Source organism: Hyaena hyaena, unplaced genomic scaffold (assembly GCF_003009895.1).
Source record: "Hyaena hyaena isolate Hyena2069 unplaced genomic scaffold, ASM300989v1 scaffold_1494, whole genome shotgun sequence".
Lineage (NCBI taxonomy): Eukaryota > Metazoa > Chordata > Mammalia > Carnivora > Hyaenidae > Hyaena > Hyaena hyaena.
The window spans coordinates 41,267-56,787 of record NW_024082126.1 but is presented as its reverse complement, the minus strand read 5'-3'; the positions used below and the strand labels follow the sequence as shown (position 1 = coordinate 56,787).

General features: G+C 39.0%; 1 protein-coding gene across 1 annotated transcript in view; it reads left to right on the top strand.

Annotated features, from left to right (window-relative positions):
* The window catches only part of LOC120225731 (nebulin), a gene marked incomplete at its 3' end in the record, with an annotated part of 101,507 nt that overhangs the window by 44,726 nt on the left and 41,260 nt on the right, over positions 1-15,521 (top strand). Inside the window, exons 31-41 of the mRNA XM_039223898.1 lie at positions 1,809-2,120; positions 2,220-2,426; positions 4,718-4,822; positions 5,495-5,602; positions 7,403-7,714; positions 8,882-9,088; positions 10,881-10,985; positions 12,547-12,654; positions 13,768-14,079; positions 14,644-14,850; positions 15,312-15,416. Of these exons, the coding sequence (XP_039079829.1) occupies positions 1,809-2,120; positions 2,220-2,426; positions 4,718-4,822; positions 5,495-5,602; positions 7,403-7,714; positions 8,882-9,088; positions 10,881-10,985; positions 12,547-12,654; positions 13,768-14,079; positions 14,644-14,850; positions 15,312-15,416 (2,088 nt within the window). The remainder of the gene's footprint in view (positions 1-1,808; positions 2,121-2,219; positions 2,427-4,717; positions 4,823-5,494; positions 5,603-7,402; positions 7,715-8,881; positions 9,089-10,880; positions 10,986-12,546; positions 12,655-13,767; positions 14,080-14,643; positions 14,851-15,311; positions 15,417-15,521) is intronic.

Here is a 15,521-nt window from a genome sequence, read left to right as displayed (position 1 = left end):
TTCCTTAATTTATATCAATTCCCTCTTTCCCTTACTTCTTTTTACTTCTTTGCTTCCAGAGATGGATGAATTGGCCCTAAATTTCGTACTAACGATTAGGTTCCATGAAAGTGAGGAATCTTGTTAGTCTTTTTCTTTCCTGTATCTTACTTTGACCCAGCTGTGAACTAGTTACTTTCCTCTTTGAGATTTAAATCAAATTGACTCAAGTCCCTATCAGTTGACCTAGAACTAGTGGCTACCCTCCCATTCTGGTTGCTGCAGATAATCTGAGGTTGATTGTCTTTTCATCACCTCCGGCTCCTGGCTTGCACATGATGGTTTTGCTCTGGCTCACCTGGACTCCCCTCCCATAGATTCACTTCCCTTTCCGGTCTGCATGATCCAGAGATGGAACACAGTCCCCTCCTTTGGTTTCCCAAGCACAACCTCACTGATTGAAATGAAGTTCACTTTGCACCAATGTAAATAACTTACAGCTGAATAATAAATATCTGTATCCTAAAAGCTCTGCCATCCAAAACTTCTTATCCTTCCCCTTTCTCTGTGGGCATTCTCCTCCAGCTACTCCCCAGCCCAACACACACACAAGCCTTCCTTCACATCTCTGCTTTAGTTTCCCATGCTTCTTCCCAGATCTCCCCAAGCAAGTTCACTTCTTCTCACCTGATTATTCAGAGCTGATTTGTATTTACATACAACTGGTTCTGGATCTCTCTTTTGATATCCAAAGACTCATTAAAATTCTTTTTTTTTAAATTTTTAATGTTTTTTAAATTTATTTCTGAGAGAGAGGGAAGGAGGGAGGGAGAGAGGGAGGGGAGGGTCAAAGAGAGAAGGAGATACAGAATCTGAAGCAGGCACCAGGCTCTGAGCTAGCTGTCAGCACAGAACCCTATGTGGGGCTCGAGCCCACGAACCGTGAGATCATGACTTGAGCCGAAGTCGGAGGCTTAACCGACTGAGCCACCAGGTGCCCCCAAAGACTCATTAAAATTCTACTGCTACTCTGCTAGGAATTTACCCAAGGGATATAGAAATGCTGATGCATAGGAGCACACGTACCCCAATGTTCATAGCAGCACTCTCAACAATAGCTAAAACATGGAAAGAGCCTAAGTGTCCATCAGCAGATGAATGGATCAAGAAGATGTGGTTTATCTATACCATGGAATACTACATGGCAATGAGAAACAATGAAATCTGGCCATGTGTAGCAACATGGATGGACCTTGAGGGTGTTATGCTGAGCGAAATAAGTCAGGCAGAGAAGGACAAATATCATATGTTTGCACGTATAGGAGGATTAGGAGGAATTTAACTGAGGAACAAGGGGGAGAAGAAGGGGGGAAATGGTGGGGGAAAGGGAGAGAGGCAAACCATGAGAGACTCTTGAATGCTGACAAAAACGGAGGACTGATGGATGTGGGGGGGGTGGGCATGGAGGGGGGTGCTTGTGGGGATGAGCCCTGGGTGTTATATGGAAACCAACTTGACAATAAACCATTTGTTAAAAAAAAAAAAATTCTACTGCTACTATAATTCTACCTTGTCACTGACATGAATTGTGGTAATACCCCCATCCCAAACTCTCTCAGATGGCAGAAGCAGCTACAGACAATCAAATGGGCTCTATATAACATTTTCATTTTACCAGGCTACATTTCAAACTGTATACAAATGCATATCTAACCGTTTGGTTATTGAAGTAATTTCTGGGGAGCTCCATTGCTTTAAATCATGGTCTCATTGTTCAGTAAAATATTCATAACTACATTTTAAAATATACCTGCTTTTGTTTCTAATAGGTTCAGTACAAAAAAGATTATGAAAAAGCCAAAGGAAAAATGGTTGGCTTCCAAAGTCTCCAAGATGACCCTAAACTGGTTCATTATATGAATGTGGCCAAGATCCAGTCAGACCGGGAGTTTAAAAAAGACTATGAAAAGACAAAGACGAAATACAACACGCCACATGATATGTTCAATGTTGTGGCAGCGAAGAAGGCTCAGGACGTTGCCAGCAATGTCAATTACAAGCATTCGCTCCATCATTACACCTACCTGCCTGACGCCATGGACCTGGAGTTGTCTAAAAACATGATGCACATACAGAGTGATGTAAGTGACACTCCACCAGACAGTCCCCCTCTGAGGTCAGAATCTGTGTGAGAACCCACCACTCGGGGTACTGACTCCTCTTCTTTCCCTGTGCCATAGAATGCCTACAAGGAAGACTATAACACCTGGATGAAAGGCATAGGCTGGATACCTATTGGCAGTCTGGACATAGAAAAAGTTAAGAAGGCGGGTGATGCCTTGAATGAAAAGAAGTACAGACAACATCCAGACACCCTCAAATTTACCAGCATTGTGGACTCCCCAGTTATGGTCCAGGCAAAACAGAACACAAAGCAAATCAGTGATGTAAGTACAATGAAAGAGAGGGGGCAAAGAATGGAGAGAGACTTTAACAAAATAAATAGCAGCTCAGATTTTTTATTCATCTAAGCCAATAATTTTTATTTAATTTAATTTAAAAATAATAATTAAAATTTTTTTTAGTTTGGGCATCAATATTTTTTTTCTTCTATTATTTCCTTTTTAAAACTTCCTCTTGAGCTGCCTTTGAAATACTGTTATTGGATAAATTTGTCATGATGACAAAGTTCTACTGTAGGACTACATATGTGTCTGCGTACACACACACACACACACACACAAAACTTAAGTTTAAGTCCCAGACACTTTGGCAAATTCATCATATTCAATTCTACATTAAGTTACTTATATTTGCTTTTCGTGTATAAAATACTAACACAGGGAAATAATTCACATGGGTGTATGGTTTTGCTTCTCAGAATTCATCACATACAAATATTATAGAGGCTTTCAAAAACTTATATCTTAGAGATTATCATGTTGTTTGTCTGCCTCTCCACGAACGATGTATATGATCTGGCTACAGTGAGATCTAAAGGAAAGTTAGAAGAATTAAAAGGACATCAAAATCATTCATTTATTAATTCATTGAATGAATGTTTTTGAACACGTTCCTTGTGCCAGGCACTGTATTATATGCTGATGGTATAAAGGTGACACAGACGAGAATTAGTCAGATATAGGATATGACAAGGTTATGAGATAGGAGTATAAGATGGCATGGATAAAACCAGAGCATTGTCCTACCCAGAGGTGGATGCTACAGGAGAGATATGTGCCAAATAAATACAAGGGAAGAGATAACTACCGGCCAAGGCTTCCCTAGCAAATAAGGAAAGCGTGCATTCTTGGCAAAAGAGAAAACAGAATGACTGTCAAGAGGTAATGAGTAGAAGGACAATGAAGGGCTTGGGATTATTATCTCATCATTGAGGGTCTTGTGTCCTAATTTATGTTCTGGACATTGTGGGGTAGGTAATGGGAAGTACTGAAAATTTTAATCCTTGGAGTTGCATTATCAGTTCTGTGTTCTAAAAGATCTGACAAGTGCTGAGATTGCATTGGTGAGGGGAGAGTTTGGAGGTAAGGAAATGGCTTAAAAGCTATGGCAGAAATCTAACAGAAGTCTCATTTGGACTTCAACTAAAGCAGTAGCAACAGGAAAGGATATGTGTAGAAGGTAAAACTGATGAGGTTCTGTGAATGCTGTGAAAGCATAGCTATGGTTTCTAAAGGCAGCGCGGAAGTAAAGATACCTCTTGGGTTTTTGGAAGGAATTATTTAGAGTTTGAAGCTTCAAATGGTATCAGCCACTTTAAATTTTTTTAATATAATATTTTATTTCTGAGAGAGAGACAGCGTGAACAGAGGAGGGTCAGAGTGAGAGGGAGACACAGAATCTGAAACAGGCTCCAGGCTCTGAGCTAGCTGTCAGCACAGAGCCCGATGCAGGGCTTGAACCCACTGAACCTGATCTTGACCTGAGCCAAAGTCAGGTGCTTAACCAACTGAGCCACCCAGGCATCCTGGTATCAGCCACTTTAGACTTTATTGATGATAAATGCATATCACTTTATATGTGATATTCCACATAGATGTGCCTAGAGATTTATATGAATAATGACAGGCAAGAGATTGGAAATCTACTTGTGATTTCAGTAGGGTTTTAATTTTAGAAAGTAGGCAATTTCTTTTCTATTACCAAGAGGAGGATACAATACAGGTTCTATACCATGCACTTAGATGTCTTGCAGACATCTGCAAAAGAATAAAATAGGGTAAATATGAAATGGTAAACCTTTTGAGTATGCTGGGTTTGTGATTAAGTGCCTTCATGTTATGAAGACATCACTATATGGTTTTATTGCTGCAATTATAATTGGAAAGTTTTTAGCAGAAGTGAGGGACTCATTCTAACTGCCATTTTCTAAATCCTTAAGAACTGTTAACTCTACTAGCAAACACTGAACGTTTCTGGCTTTGGTGAATCTTGTTTATTCATAAGTTCAAATGTGAAACCCTATTGTTTTCTATTCATCTCAGGCAAAGATTCCTGTTTCCTAGTTTTCTTTCTATTTTAATGCACAAAGTTTTGGGATGTTTCTAAAGATGACAAAATATTTGAGGTTTTTTTTTAAATAGGAAAATACCGTTCATGATTTTTAATAATAGAAATAGTGGTGGACTGTGCTAAGTGTGCAATTAAATTAAGTGTGCAACTAAAGGCTTTTTGTGCTATCTGTAATGCATTTTATTTTTGTGATTGTGTGTTGCAGGTCTTATACAAAGCTAAAGGAGAAGACGTGAAGCATAAATATACTATGAGTCCTGATCTTCCTCAGTTTCTCCAGGCCAAGTGCAATGCTTACAATATAAGTGATGTAAGTAGGGTTCTTGTTGGTGTGTGAAATCCAGACCTGATGGTAAAATAATAGAATTTTAGAGTAGAATGGGGTCTTGATAATTATTTAGGTCAATTTCCCACATGCCCTGTATGAAGCCTATCTCCTGATGATGGCTCTCTGCCTCTTGAGTCACCCTTTTCAAGGGCAGGACAACTGGAAAGGATGCACCCATTTTCCCATCCATAGAGTCCAGCATCTGTTCCTCCTGGTCTTACAAGCAGACAAAGTTATTACCTTGCAGAATAAATTAAATCCTTTTATTACAGTAACACTGAAATTTCTAAAGTTAACCCCTGGGTCTTCCCTTGATCTTTCTTTCATAAGACGAGCCAACTTCCTTTTCTCCATTTGGTCCACACATACCCTGGTTTCCAGAATCTTTATTCTAAATCCACTCCAGTTTCTCAGTGTTCCACTTCAGTAGGTAGCCAGACCAGGTCTGGGTGAATAATTGATGCAGAGTCCTATAATTTCATGCTACACAAAGTGTGACATTTTGCTAATGTGACTTCCTAACACAGAATATACTACTGGATATTCCTTTATCTTTTATAGCTGGAAAAGAACAAAACAATCCCAGTAATTGAGGAATCCCTTTAGTTGCTTAATATGCAGCATGCTGACATCCTTTTTCCTTTTATATCCCAGGTCTGTTATAAACGGGACTGGCATGATTTAATAGCCAAGGGCAACAATGTGCTGGGTGACGCTATTCCCATCGCTGCAGCCAAAGCTTCCAGAAACATTGCTAGTGATGTGAGTAAAAATTATAGGTGAAATGTGGGTGATTGCCTTTTTAAATAGTAATCAAATGTGTGCTTGTCTAAATGATACCACACTGAAAACAATATGTTGAATTAGTGACATGCACATTCTCCACAAAATATTGTTTTGAAAACCTGTCACTTTTTCAACACTCTGTGATTCTTTTCAGTTGACCCCACTTGGTAGAGCTGTCATAAATCTGACAGCCACTTTCTCCCCAATTCTAGCCCAAATTACCTTTACTGACACATTTCCCTGACAGCCCACATTTATTTTCAGGGAGAACACCCTAACTGACACTAACATATTAAATTCAGATGACTGCCTGCATCATAATTGTATTAAGAAGATTGGAAAGATGTTATATAAAATGTAAAGATTTTATAAACCAAATGGTAAAAAGGCCCATCTTTATAGAATATAATTTTGGTTTATGCAAATCGATGCCCATTTCATCTGTAATAGGAAAAGATACACTTAACTTCTTCCCGTCATTGAAAATCAAAAATTTCAAAAAGCAAGCATGCCCTGTAGACTTCATGGTCACTTACTATTTTGGAGGCTACAGTCATGGTTTAGGAAAAGAGAAGAAAGAAACCACCCATGGGTACAGACCACCTGGGAGCTAGCAGTGTAAGAATTCTACAGCTTTCCTTGTAGGGATGCCACTGAAAATGTGTTCCTCAAAGATTTGCACACTGCTATGAAATAAATTTCTAGTTTAAAGACAAAGTGAAAGTCTAAAATATGACATTATCTTTTTTTTATTTTACAGCTTGCACAGAGCTTTATCTAACATGCCTAGAAATGTCTTGATAATCCTATTGCCTGCTAAACTCTGGTTTATAAATCAGTGCCTACGTGACAAGAGCAGGGGATCTGTAGAGTTTAGGTGGATTTGCGTTCTCTTACCTAAAAATTGAGGTTTTGACCTGTTACATACAGTAGACTCAGTCTACACGCCGTCACCAGTTCCAACAGTGATGCACCATGGGCTGCAGAGCCTTTGTGGTTAGGTCTTAACTGATGGGGAAGCTCACAGCCATCCTTGCCTTTACTGCAGTTCTTTAATTCCTCTGCAGCTGCTTCAGCAGTGAGCCTGGAAGGTAGCTGCTGAAAAAATGGGTGGGGAAGGCCCAGCTCCCTGCCCAAGCATCTAAATTGATGCCACCTAGAAAGAAGAGGGCTTTTACTTTAACTTCATTCAGTCGGCCTGAGACAACACAGTGCTGTTTTCCACGCCACACCCCAAGAAATACTGAGTGTGATCTTGCACATGGAATCCTTTAGAGTTTCTTCTGCATCTGTTGCATACATATCACTCGGCCAGTGGGAACAGCAAATGGAAGGTTTTCTCAATTTCTAATATTCTATAGTGTATGATAACATTCTATGATGGTGATAACATATTGGCTTGAGAAAATTCACATCCCCAGGAAACCAAGAGGTATTGGCCATATATTTGGAAGGTGTGTTGTTTATATTAAGCATGAAAATTCAGTTGGCTTTAAGTAAAGTTCTACATGCAAATGCATTTGTAGGATTTATAGCAAAAAAAGAAATGGAGCCTGAATTGGTCATGCTACCCACTTATAAGCCAGCAGTGTTGGAAATAAATGTTTTCACTCTGAACTTTCTGGGGGCGAATGGAGATGGGTGGGTATGGTTTGTACTTCTTGTACAATCTTCCAGAAAGTCATAATGTTCTAAGTGCCTTTGTATGTGAATATACTTGCTACACCTAATGCTATCAATGCCTAGGACTTTGCTAACCAAATTTTGCCTTTGCAGTATAAATACAAGGAAGCTTATGAGAAGTCAAAGGGAAAGCAGGTGGGTTTTAGAAGCCTCCAGGATGATCCCAAGCTGGTCCATTATATGAATGTGGCAAAGTTGCAGTCAGATCGTGAATACAAGAAGAACTATGAGAACACCAAAACCAGCTACCATACCCCTGGGGACATGGTTAGTATTACTGCTGCAAAGATGGCCCAGGATGTTGTCACCAACGTCAACTACAAACAGCCGATACATCATTACACATACCTACCCGATGCCATGAGCCTCGAGCATACCAGGAATGTGAATCAAATTCAGAGTGATGTGAGTATGTATAACATAACAGACCCAGAAATGTTGGTACTTGAGGGATAATCATTTCCCCCCATTTTAGTTGACTTTGCAATACAGTGATATTTGAAAAGTGCATTTTTCGGGGCACCTGGGTGGCTCAGTCAGCTAAGTGTCCAACTCTTGATTTTGGCTCAGTCATGATCTCCCAGTCATGAGATGGAATCCCAAGTCCAGCTCCACGGTGGGCATGGAGACTGCTTGGGATTCTCTCTCTCTCTCTCTCTCTCTCTCTCTCTCTCACTCTCTCACTCTCTCAAAAGGAAAAAAAATACTATATTTTATATATTATTATATACATAATAAACATTACTGAAAGACTAACAAATGCATGGTAGACCAGCTGTTTTTGCTGGCTTTCTGTGTTCCTATTGTAGTCATTGACATCGTCTTCATTATGGATCAAAGGTAGAACTGTGTTCCACTAAGTATATAAACCACCTTGATTCTCAACAAGAGAAAATGGTTTCTGCTTCAGTGGTGATATATATAATGCAAAATAGTATTCTCTATTCTTTCTGAACCCAGGAAAGTTTTTTTCTTTTTTTTAACTAAAAGTCACACTCTCCTGCATGTTAATCTATGTAATAAGTCACCTAAAATGAAGCAGGAAGCCTTTGTGATTGCAGCATGATTCATGGTGAGCTGCATGGGGACGGTATTTAATATTCAGGGCATTTCCTTCTGCAGGAACCAGATTTCTGTAAGAATCCTCCTCTGTAAAGGAAGATATGGTGTTCATTTATAGTTGCTCAATGAAGGTGTCTCTCCCCAGCTGAGATCAGGAATAGCCTAGGTGGACAGTATGGGTGAAATTCAATGTGGTGAGATTTTCAGTGAAATAAAAAAGAAAGCCCAATTTATTGTCAAAAGAGACCATTTTTTTTTAGTATTACCCATGGAAATATGTGGCCTAGATTCCCTCTGTATTGTATAATGCACTTTAACAAGAGACTGCCTTTTCTTATTCCCAAATTCTGGGTAAGAAGCTCAGCGGCAGACATAGTGAGAAGCTTCCCTATAGACCTGAGCATACTGAAAGTGTTGCTATTCATTTCCTTTGGGTAGAATTGCAGATTTCAGAGACATCTCTTGAGTATTCTGTTGGATATCTCCTCATATGAGATTATTCTCTTACAGAATGTATATAAAGATGAGTATAACAACTTCTTCAAAGGCATTGGATGGATCCCTCTTGGTTCTCTAGAGGTTGAGAAGGTCAAGAAAGCAGGTGATGCTTTAAATGAGAGGAAGTATCGACAGCATCCAGATACCATCAAGTTCACAAGTGTGCCTGATTCCATGGGCATGGTTTTGGCTCAGAAGAACACAAAGCAGCTAAGTGATGTAAGTGGTTTCCCTCCAAAAGGGTTTGTCCATGAATAACACCCACTCTACCATCCTACTTAATCCAGCACCTGAAGGTGCATCTGTGTTAGTGAATCAACTGCTTTCAGGATGTAATAAGAAGGCTTTACTTTTGAAACAACTTAGAACTTGAGCATAAAACAGGGAGGGGAGAAGGAGGATTTTCCAGATTTGCTTCATTTCCCAAATGTAGAGAATCTGTGCTATTTATAAACAGACCCCTATCATTATACACATGAAATGAAATAAAATGATTACTGTTACCATCTGTGATTCCATGTGAATTGTAAACCGAGCTACTTACTTGTTGCAACAAGCTACTTACTTATTGTTCTGAGTTGCAACCGTTCTACCTGGCTACACGGGGAGAAGACACAATGTCCTAAGCCTCTTGCATAAGAGCTCTGTGTTCTGTAAAGCAATCCCGAGAGAGGCCTCTGGGGAGGAGGTAAGCAGTTTACTTTCAGAGTCAGCTGAGTCTCCTTTCTGAGCCCAGGTCTATCTGGACCCTTCTTCTTAGAGCCTAATCAAAATGCTCAGTGCTTCATCTCATTTGATAATTTCAAGTTCTGTTAAAATGCCTCCACCAGAAAGAGAACAGTAAGTAATAAGCAAAGATGTGTATTCTTAGCCCCACATATTAGAAGGTGGGGAATGCTTTGCTTGGCTCAGATTTGAGGATTATCCGTGGATTTTCTCAGGCCGGTCCCTGCTCTCACATTACTGCAGATATTTTGAAATTAATTCTATTTTAGTGGTAATAAATGTATAGATTCTTCTGATTTCTTTTGTACTGACTGAGGTGTCCCTTCTCACCGTGTTTTTCCAGTGAGATGGGAGCGCTGCACACTCACTAATTGTCTTCCCCATTCGAATAAATGCCATCAACATCTACCCAGTTATTCAAGCCAGAAACCTGGATGTCATTACTGATGCCTCCCTGTGTGATCCCTCCATCAATACATCTGCTGAGCTAGCCTCCTAAATCCCTCCCAGCGTCCTGTAGAACACTTGTCTTTCAGCTGCCCGCAGTCCTAATTTGGGCTTCCATATCCCTCATGGACACCTGTGTGGTGTCTGGACTTCCTGCCTGGGGTCATGCATGACAACCAGAACTATCTTAAAATATAAATCACATCCCTCTTATACTTCAGCCCTTTTAGTAACTTCTCCTTGAACATCTAAACTTGTTATCTTGGCTGAAAAGACCCTCAGCTCTGTGGCCCTGCTCCCTGTCTTGTTGAAATCTGCCAGGCCCCCTGTGATGCAGGCTGCCTTCAGGCCCTCACACTAGCTGTGCCCTGTGCCCTTCGCAGACTTGAGAGCTCTGCTTTGGCCTGGACCCCTCCCTCCCCTTTCTTCAAGTCTGGGCATAAATGTCACTTCCTTAGACAGCCTTTGCTGACCACCCTTATTTCTTTCCTAAAGTGATTCTATTTACAATGCATCACAAACTCTAGCTCCTACAGTTTACATTTTTATTCTGTCTCCTCTACTGCACTATAACCTTCAGAAAAACATGTCTGCCTTTTTCAACAATTTACATCCAGAAACCTATCTGCCTACCTAGCTCATTCGTGCTGTCCAGTAAATATTGGTGGAATAAGCAAATGGGTATGTGTACTAACACCTTGCCATATGATAGTACAGGTATTTGACTTAGATACGGTAAAACACCAATAATAACCATCCTTTTTAAATGAGTGTGTGCTTGATGAAACTTAAATTTTGTCAGCTAATGACGTTTGCATGCTGCCTCCTTTGTTTTCAGTTGAACTACAAAATAGAGGGAGAAAAGCGGAAGCATAAGTACACTATGGACCCTGAATTGCCTCAGTTTATTCAAGCCAAGGTCAATGCCTTCAACATGAGTGATGTGAGTATTTGGCCAGTTGCCAGTCTAATATCGCTAACATGGGCTTCCTCTTTACAGTTCTGTATAATTATAGCAGTAAGAATTTTAAGGGGAGCAAACTAAGTATGGACCTTTTGAGTCTCTCTTGCAAAGTCATTGAAAAGACATGATGGCTGGTTAACCCAGAGGCCCCTCACCCCCTACTTTGTCCTTGGAATGTACATTCTGCCCACCATTCCCACCATGGAAGACATTTTCAAGGATGCAGCCTTAATAGAGCAATATGTTATTGAGACCATCTGACTGGCATGTGTGACTAACCCCAGTTAAGGCCTCTGTATACATTTTAAAGATTGTGGTGGGCAGCTGAGGAAATCTGATGGTCTCATGGATGCCCATGACAAGCCTTATATATAAGTTGCCTTGCTTATTAATCCTGTCACCTACCAATCTCCAGTGGTCTCTCTCTTTGTTCAGGCTTGCCTTGCACTCCATGTATGGGGCCAATTTTTGAATCAACAGCTTATAGATTGAACCCTTATCATAGAATATGAGACTAGAAGCCACCATAAAATTTGATTTAATACAAGCTTTTCTAAACTGTGGGCTATGACTCATTAGTGGGTTATAAAATCAATCTAGTAAGGTATATTCCATTTTTTAAAAAGTGAATCAAAATGAGATACACAAGATTAGAAAGTACAGTAATGAATAGCCTGTAATAAAGACAAGTATTTGTATAATTTTTGTTTCAATCATTAAAACTTGTATAAAAGTTTATTTTAATTTTCTTTAGAAACTTTTTTTTGCATGTAACTAGCCTCTTGGGTAGTCTAGATTCATAGTTGGTAATGTGTAAATTCACTATTAAGAGTTGTTTCCTTTTGCTTTAAAAAAAAAGTTTTAAATTCTAATTTAGAAACATAATCAAACCTGGATAAAATCGTTCATTTCTTATCTGTGTGATGTATGGGCGCGAGTGCAAGTACGGAGCTCCTTACTTCTCCGCCATCTTGCCCTCTCTCAAAATCGTTCATTTCTTAAAAGATGACTTAAGTCATTCTTCCTAACATTCTAGGCTCTCTTTTATCTCCAAATAAAGTTTTTTTGGTACTAATTTCTATGGTTTTGGCTTATTTAAAAATTTCCCTGCTTTTGTAAGTAATATTTAAACATTACTGGGGCACCTGGGTGGCTCAGTTGGTTGAGCATCCGACTTCGGCTCAGGTCATGATCTCACAGTTTGTGGGTTTGGGCCCTGCGCTAACCACTAGCTCAGAGCCTGGAGCCTGATTCAGATTCTGTATCTCCCTCTGTCTCTGACCCTCCTCTGCTCATACTGTCTCTATCTCTCAGAAATAAATAAAACATTAAAAAGACGTAAGCATTACTTAAGTCTGGGTGGTACTACATCTGAATTTTTTATTTTAGTGTTCATATCTTTCTATAAGTTTAAATTGCTTCATTTCAAAAAAATAAAAAAATTAAAGTATTATATGCTTATTATAGGAAAGTTTGAAAATAGAGAAATATATTCAAGAATAATAATAAAATAATAAGATGCTCTTTCCTTTTTTTCAAGTCTCATTATAAAGCAGACTGGAAGAAAACTCTTGCTAAGGGCTATGATTTGAGACCAGATGCCATTCCAATTGTTGCTGCAAAAAGTTCAAGGAATATTGCTAGTGATGTAAGTCTAATCTGAAGGTAGAAAACTCTTCTCTATATTTTAAAAATCTTTACATGGTATATGAGGCCATATAAGCTATATTAGGAAATAAAATAGTATTAAAATATTTCCTAACATCCCAAGTGCCAATGATTTTTTTATATCATGTCACTTTAAAATCTTTAGAAATTCAATACAAAGAAGAAAATTTTTTAAACTGTGAAATGTTTGTTACTCTCATTGGTATTATTGTTACGAACTTGGAAACTGCTTTTTATTTGAATTTTTTTCAAGAAAAAACCTTGGCATACTAAAATGTCACTAAATCAAAGTCTCCCAAGTATTTTAAAACAATACAATTTTTAACAATATAATTTTGACAAGGAAAGAATCTGATAAAACATAGGGGTGTCTGGGTGGCTTAGTCGGTAAAGGGTCCACCTTTGGCTCAGGTCATGATCTCATGGTCTGTGGATTCGAACCCCGCATCAGGCTCTGTGCTGACAGGTCAGAGCCTGGAGCCTGTTACAGATTCTGTGTCTTCCTCTCTCTCTGCCCCTCCCCTTTCCTCATTCTGTCTCTCTCTCAAAAATAAATACACATTAAAACTTTTTTTAATCTGATAAACCAGGAAGAATTATAGATCAAATGAGAGGATTTTCATTACTTACCTACTTAATTAATTACTTTTTACAAATTAAGTTATATTTTCTATATGAATTGATATACCTTTGTAGAGTAATAATTCATTTGGAACTGAATTTACTCAGGATTACCCAAGTACTTTATAAAGTAATGCAGGTTTCTTTGGAAACGATTATAAAAAAATATATACCAAATCCTTACAAAACTTTTCAGGAACCTCCGAGAATACTCAAAGAATCTAATTATGAATGATCTTGATGTAAACCACAAATTACCCCATTCTTAATTATCCCCAAAGGAAATCTCAAGACCTTCCATTAGAAATACTTTCCTAGTTATTTATTTAAAAATACTAAAAAACTTAGATATTACCTGGATTCAAAACAAATTTGACTGTTGCTTACTTTGTTATATAAATTCAATGTAATGCTTTAGTATTTCCTATAATTGACCCCATCAAACTTCTCTCTGCCTTTCTTTTTAATATAGTTCAAGTATAAGGAGGCTTATGAGAAAGCCAAAGGCAGGCAAATTGGATTTCTCAGTCTTCAGGATGATCCTAAACTGGTTCATTACATGAATGTAGCCAAAATGCAGTCAGATCGTGAGTACAAAAAGGGCTATGAAGCCAGCAAGACCAGGTATCACACACCCTTGGACATGTTCAGTGTGACCGCAGCCAAGAAATCTCAGGAGGCTGTTACCAACACGAACTACAAACAGCCCTTCCACAGCTACACTCTGCTGCCTGATGCCTTGAATGTGGAGCATTCCAGGAATGCAATGCAGATCCAAAGCGATGTATGTAACAGTTAACACGTGAGCATAGAATTAGTTATCCATTTCTAGCTGGTGGGAGGGACAAACAAGAAATTGGCAATTCCATTTACTTCATCTTAAACCTAGTTGGACTCATTATAATTAGGGATCCTTTCTAGAATTTGGAGTTTTAGAATTTCACTCATGTGAACTATATATAGCTTTAACATTTTTGTTTTAGTTACTGTGTGTGTGTGTGTGTGTGTGTGTGTGTGTGTGTCAGACACAATATATGATGTATTCTGTGAAAAGCTAAGAGGTTCAAATGGGTGCAATATACTATCTTTTCCAGTGTAAAATTCTTTTACCTTTTCCTCCAAGAAAGTTAAGTTTAAAAAGGAATTACTGTTCAGATTTTCCCATTCAAAACTACCATGATTTCAATCACTTTGTAATTTGTTTTTTTCCAAAAGATGATAGGGAATAAAAGGCAGGTTATTCTCTTTTCCCTCTTTTTTTTTTCTTTTTGATAATGAGTAAATCATCTAGCCAAGATTTCTCAAGCCCTGACTATTTCTGATGAAAATTTCCTTTTTCATTGTAAAGAATCTATACAAATCCGACTTCACCAACTGGATGAAAGGGATCGGCTGGGTCCCCATAGAGTCACTGGAGGTGGAGAAGGCCAAGAAAGCAGGAGATATACTTAGTGAGAAGAAGTATCGCCAGCATCCTGAGAAGCTGAAGTTTACCTATGCCATGGACACAATGGAACAAGCACTTAACAAAAGTAACAAACTGAATATGGATAAGGTAAGAGCCCAACTGCTGGGTCATTCTGAGAATCCTCATAGCACTCAAGTCATGGAGCCTGGCGGTACCTCTATAATCTTCGTCAGCATTTTTATTCTTTGTGATGGTCTTGGTGGTGCTGGAGGAGGAATTCTGTAATGTTCATCACGTCTAGAGAGCTCTCACATATACGGATCCTCGGACTATCTGTGTGCACTACACAGAGGGTGTGACAGAACTGAAGAACTCCATGTAGTGTGAGGTTGGGCAAACATGGCATGTGTTGTTTAGGGAAGGAGGCTCCCTTGTTTGATAGTTTTTTTTTTCCCTCATTGTGTGTTCAGTCTCATCACCCCATCTTCTTGCTGTTTTATCCATTTCCCAGTATCAGATTTAATCTCTTCTGTCATGGAGAAGTGAGTCTCTTTCTCCATGTTACAAATTCGTATTGCTCTACAATCATGTGCTTGGTCTCATTGCAGAGGCTCTACACTGAAAAGTGGAACAAAGACAAGACCACCATTCATGTCATGCCAGACACTCCAGACATCTTACTTTCCAGAATGAACCAAATCACCATGAGTGATGTAAGTAGAATAACAACCACAGAGTGGGTGAGAAGGATGGAGGGAACTAATATTTGTGGAATGCCTCTCTTTTACATGCCAACCGCTTCAAATCAGGATTCCCAT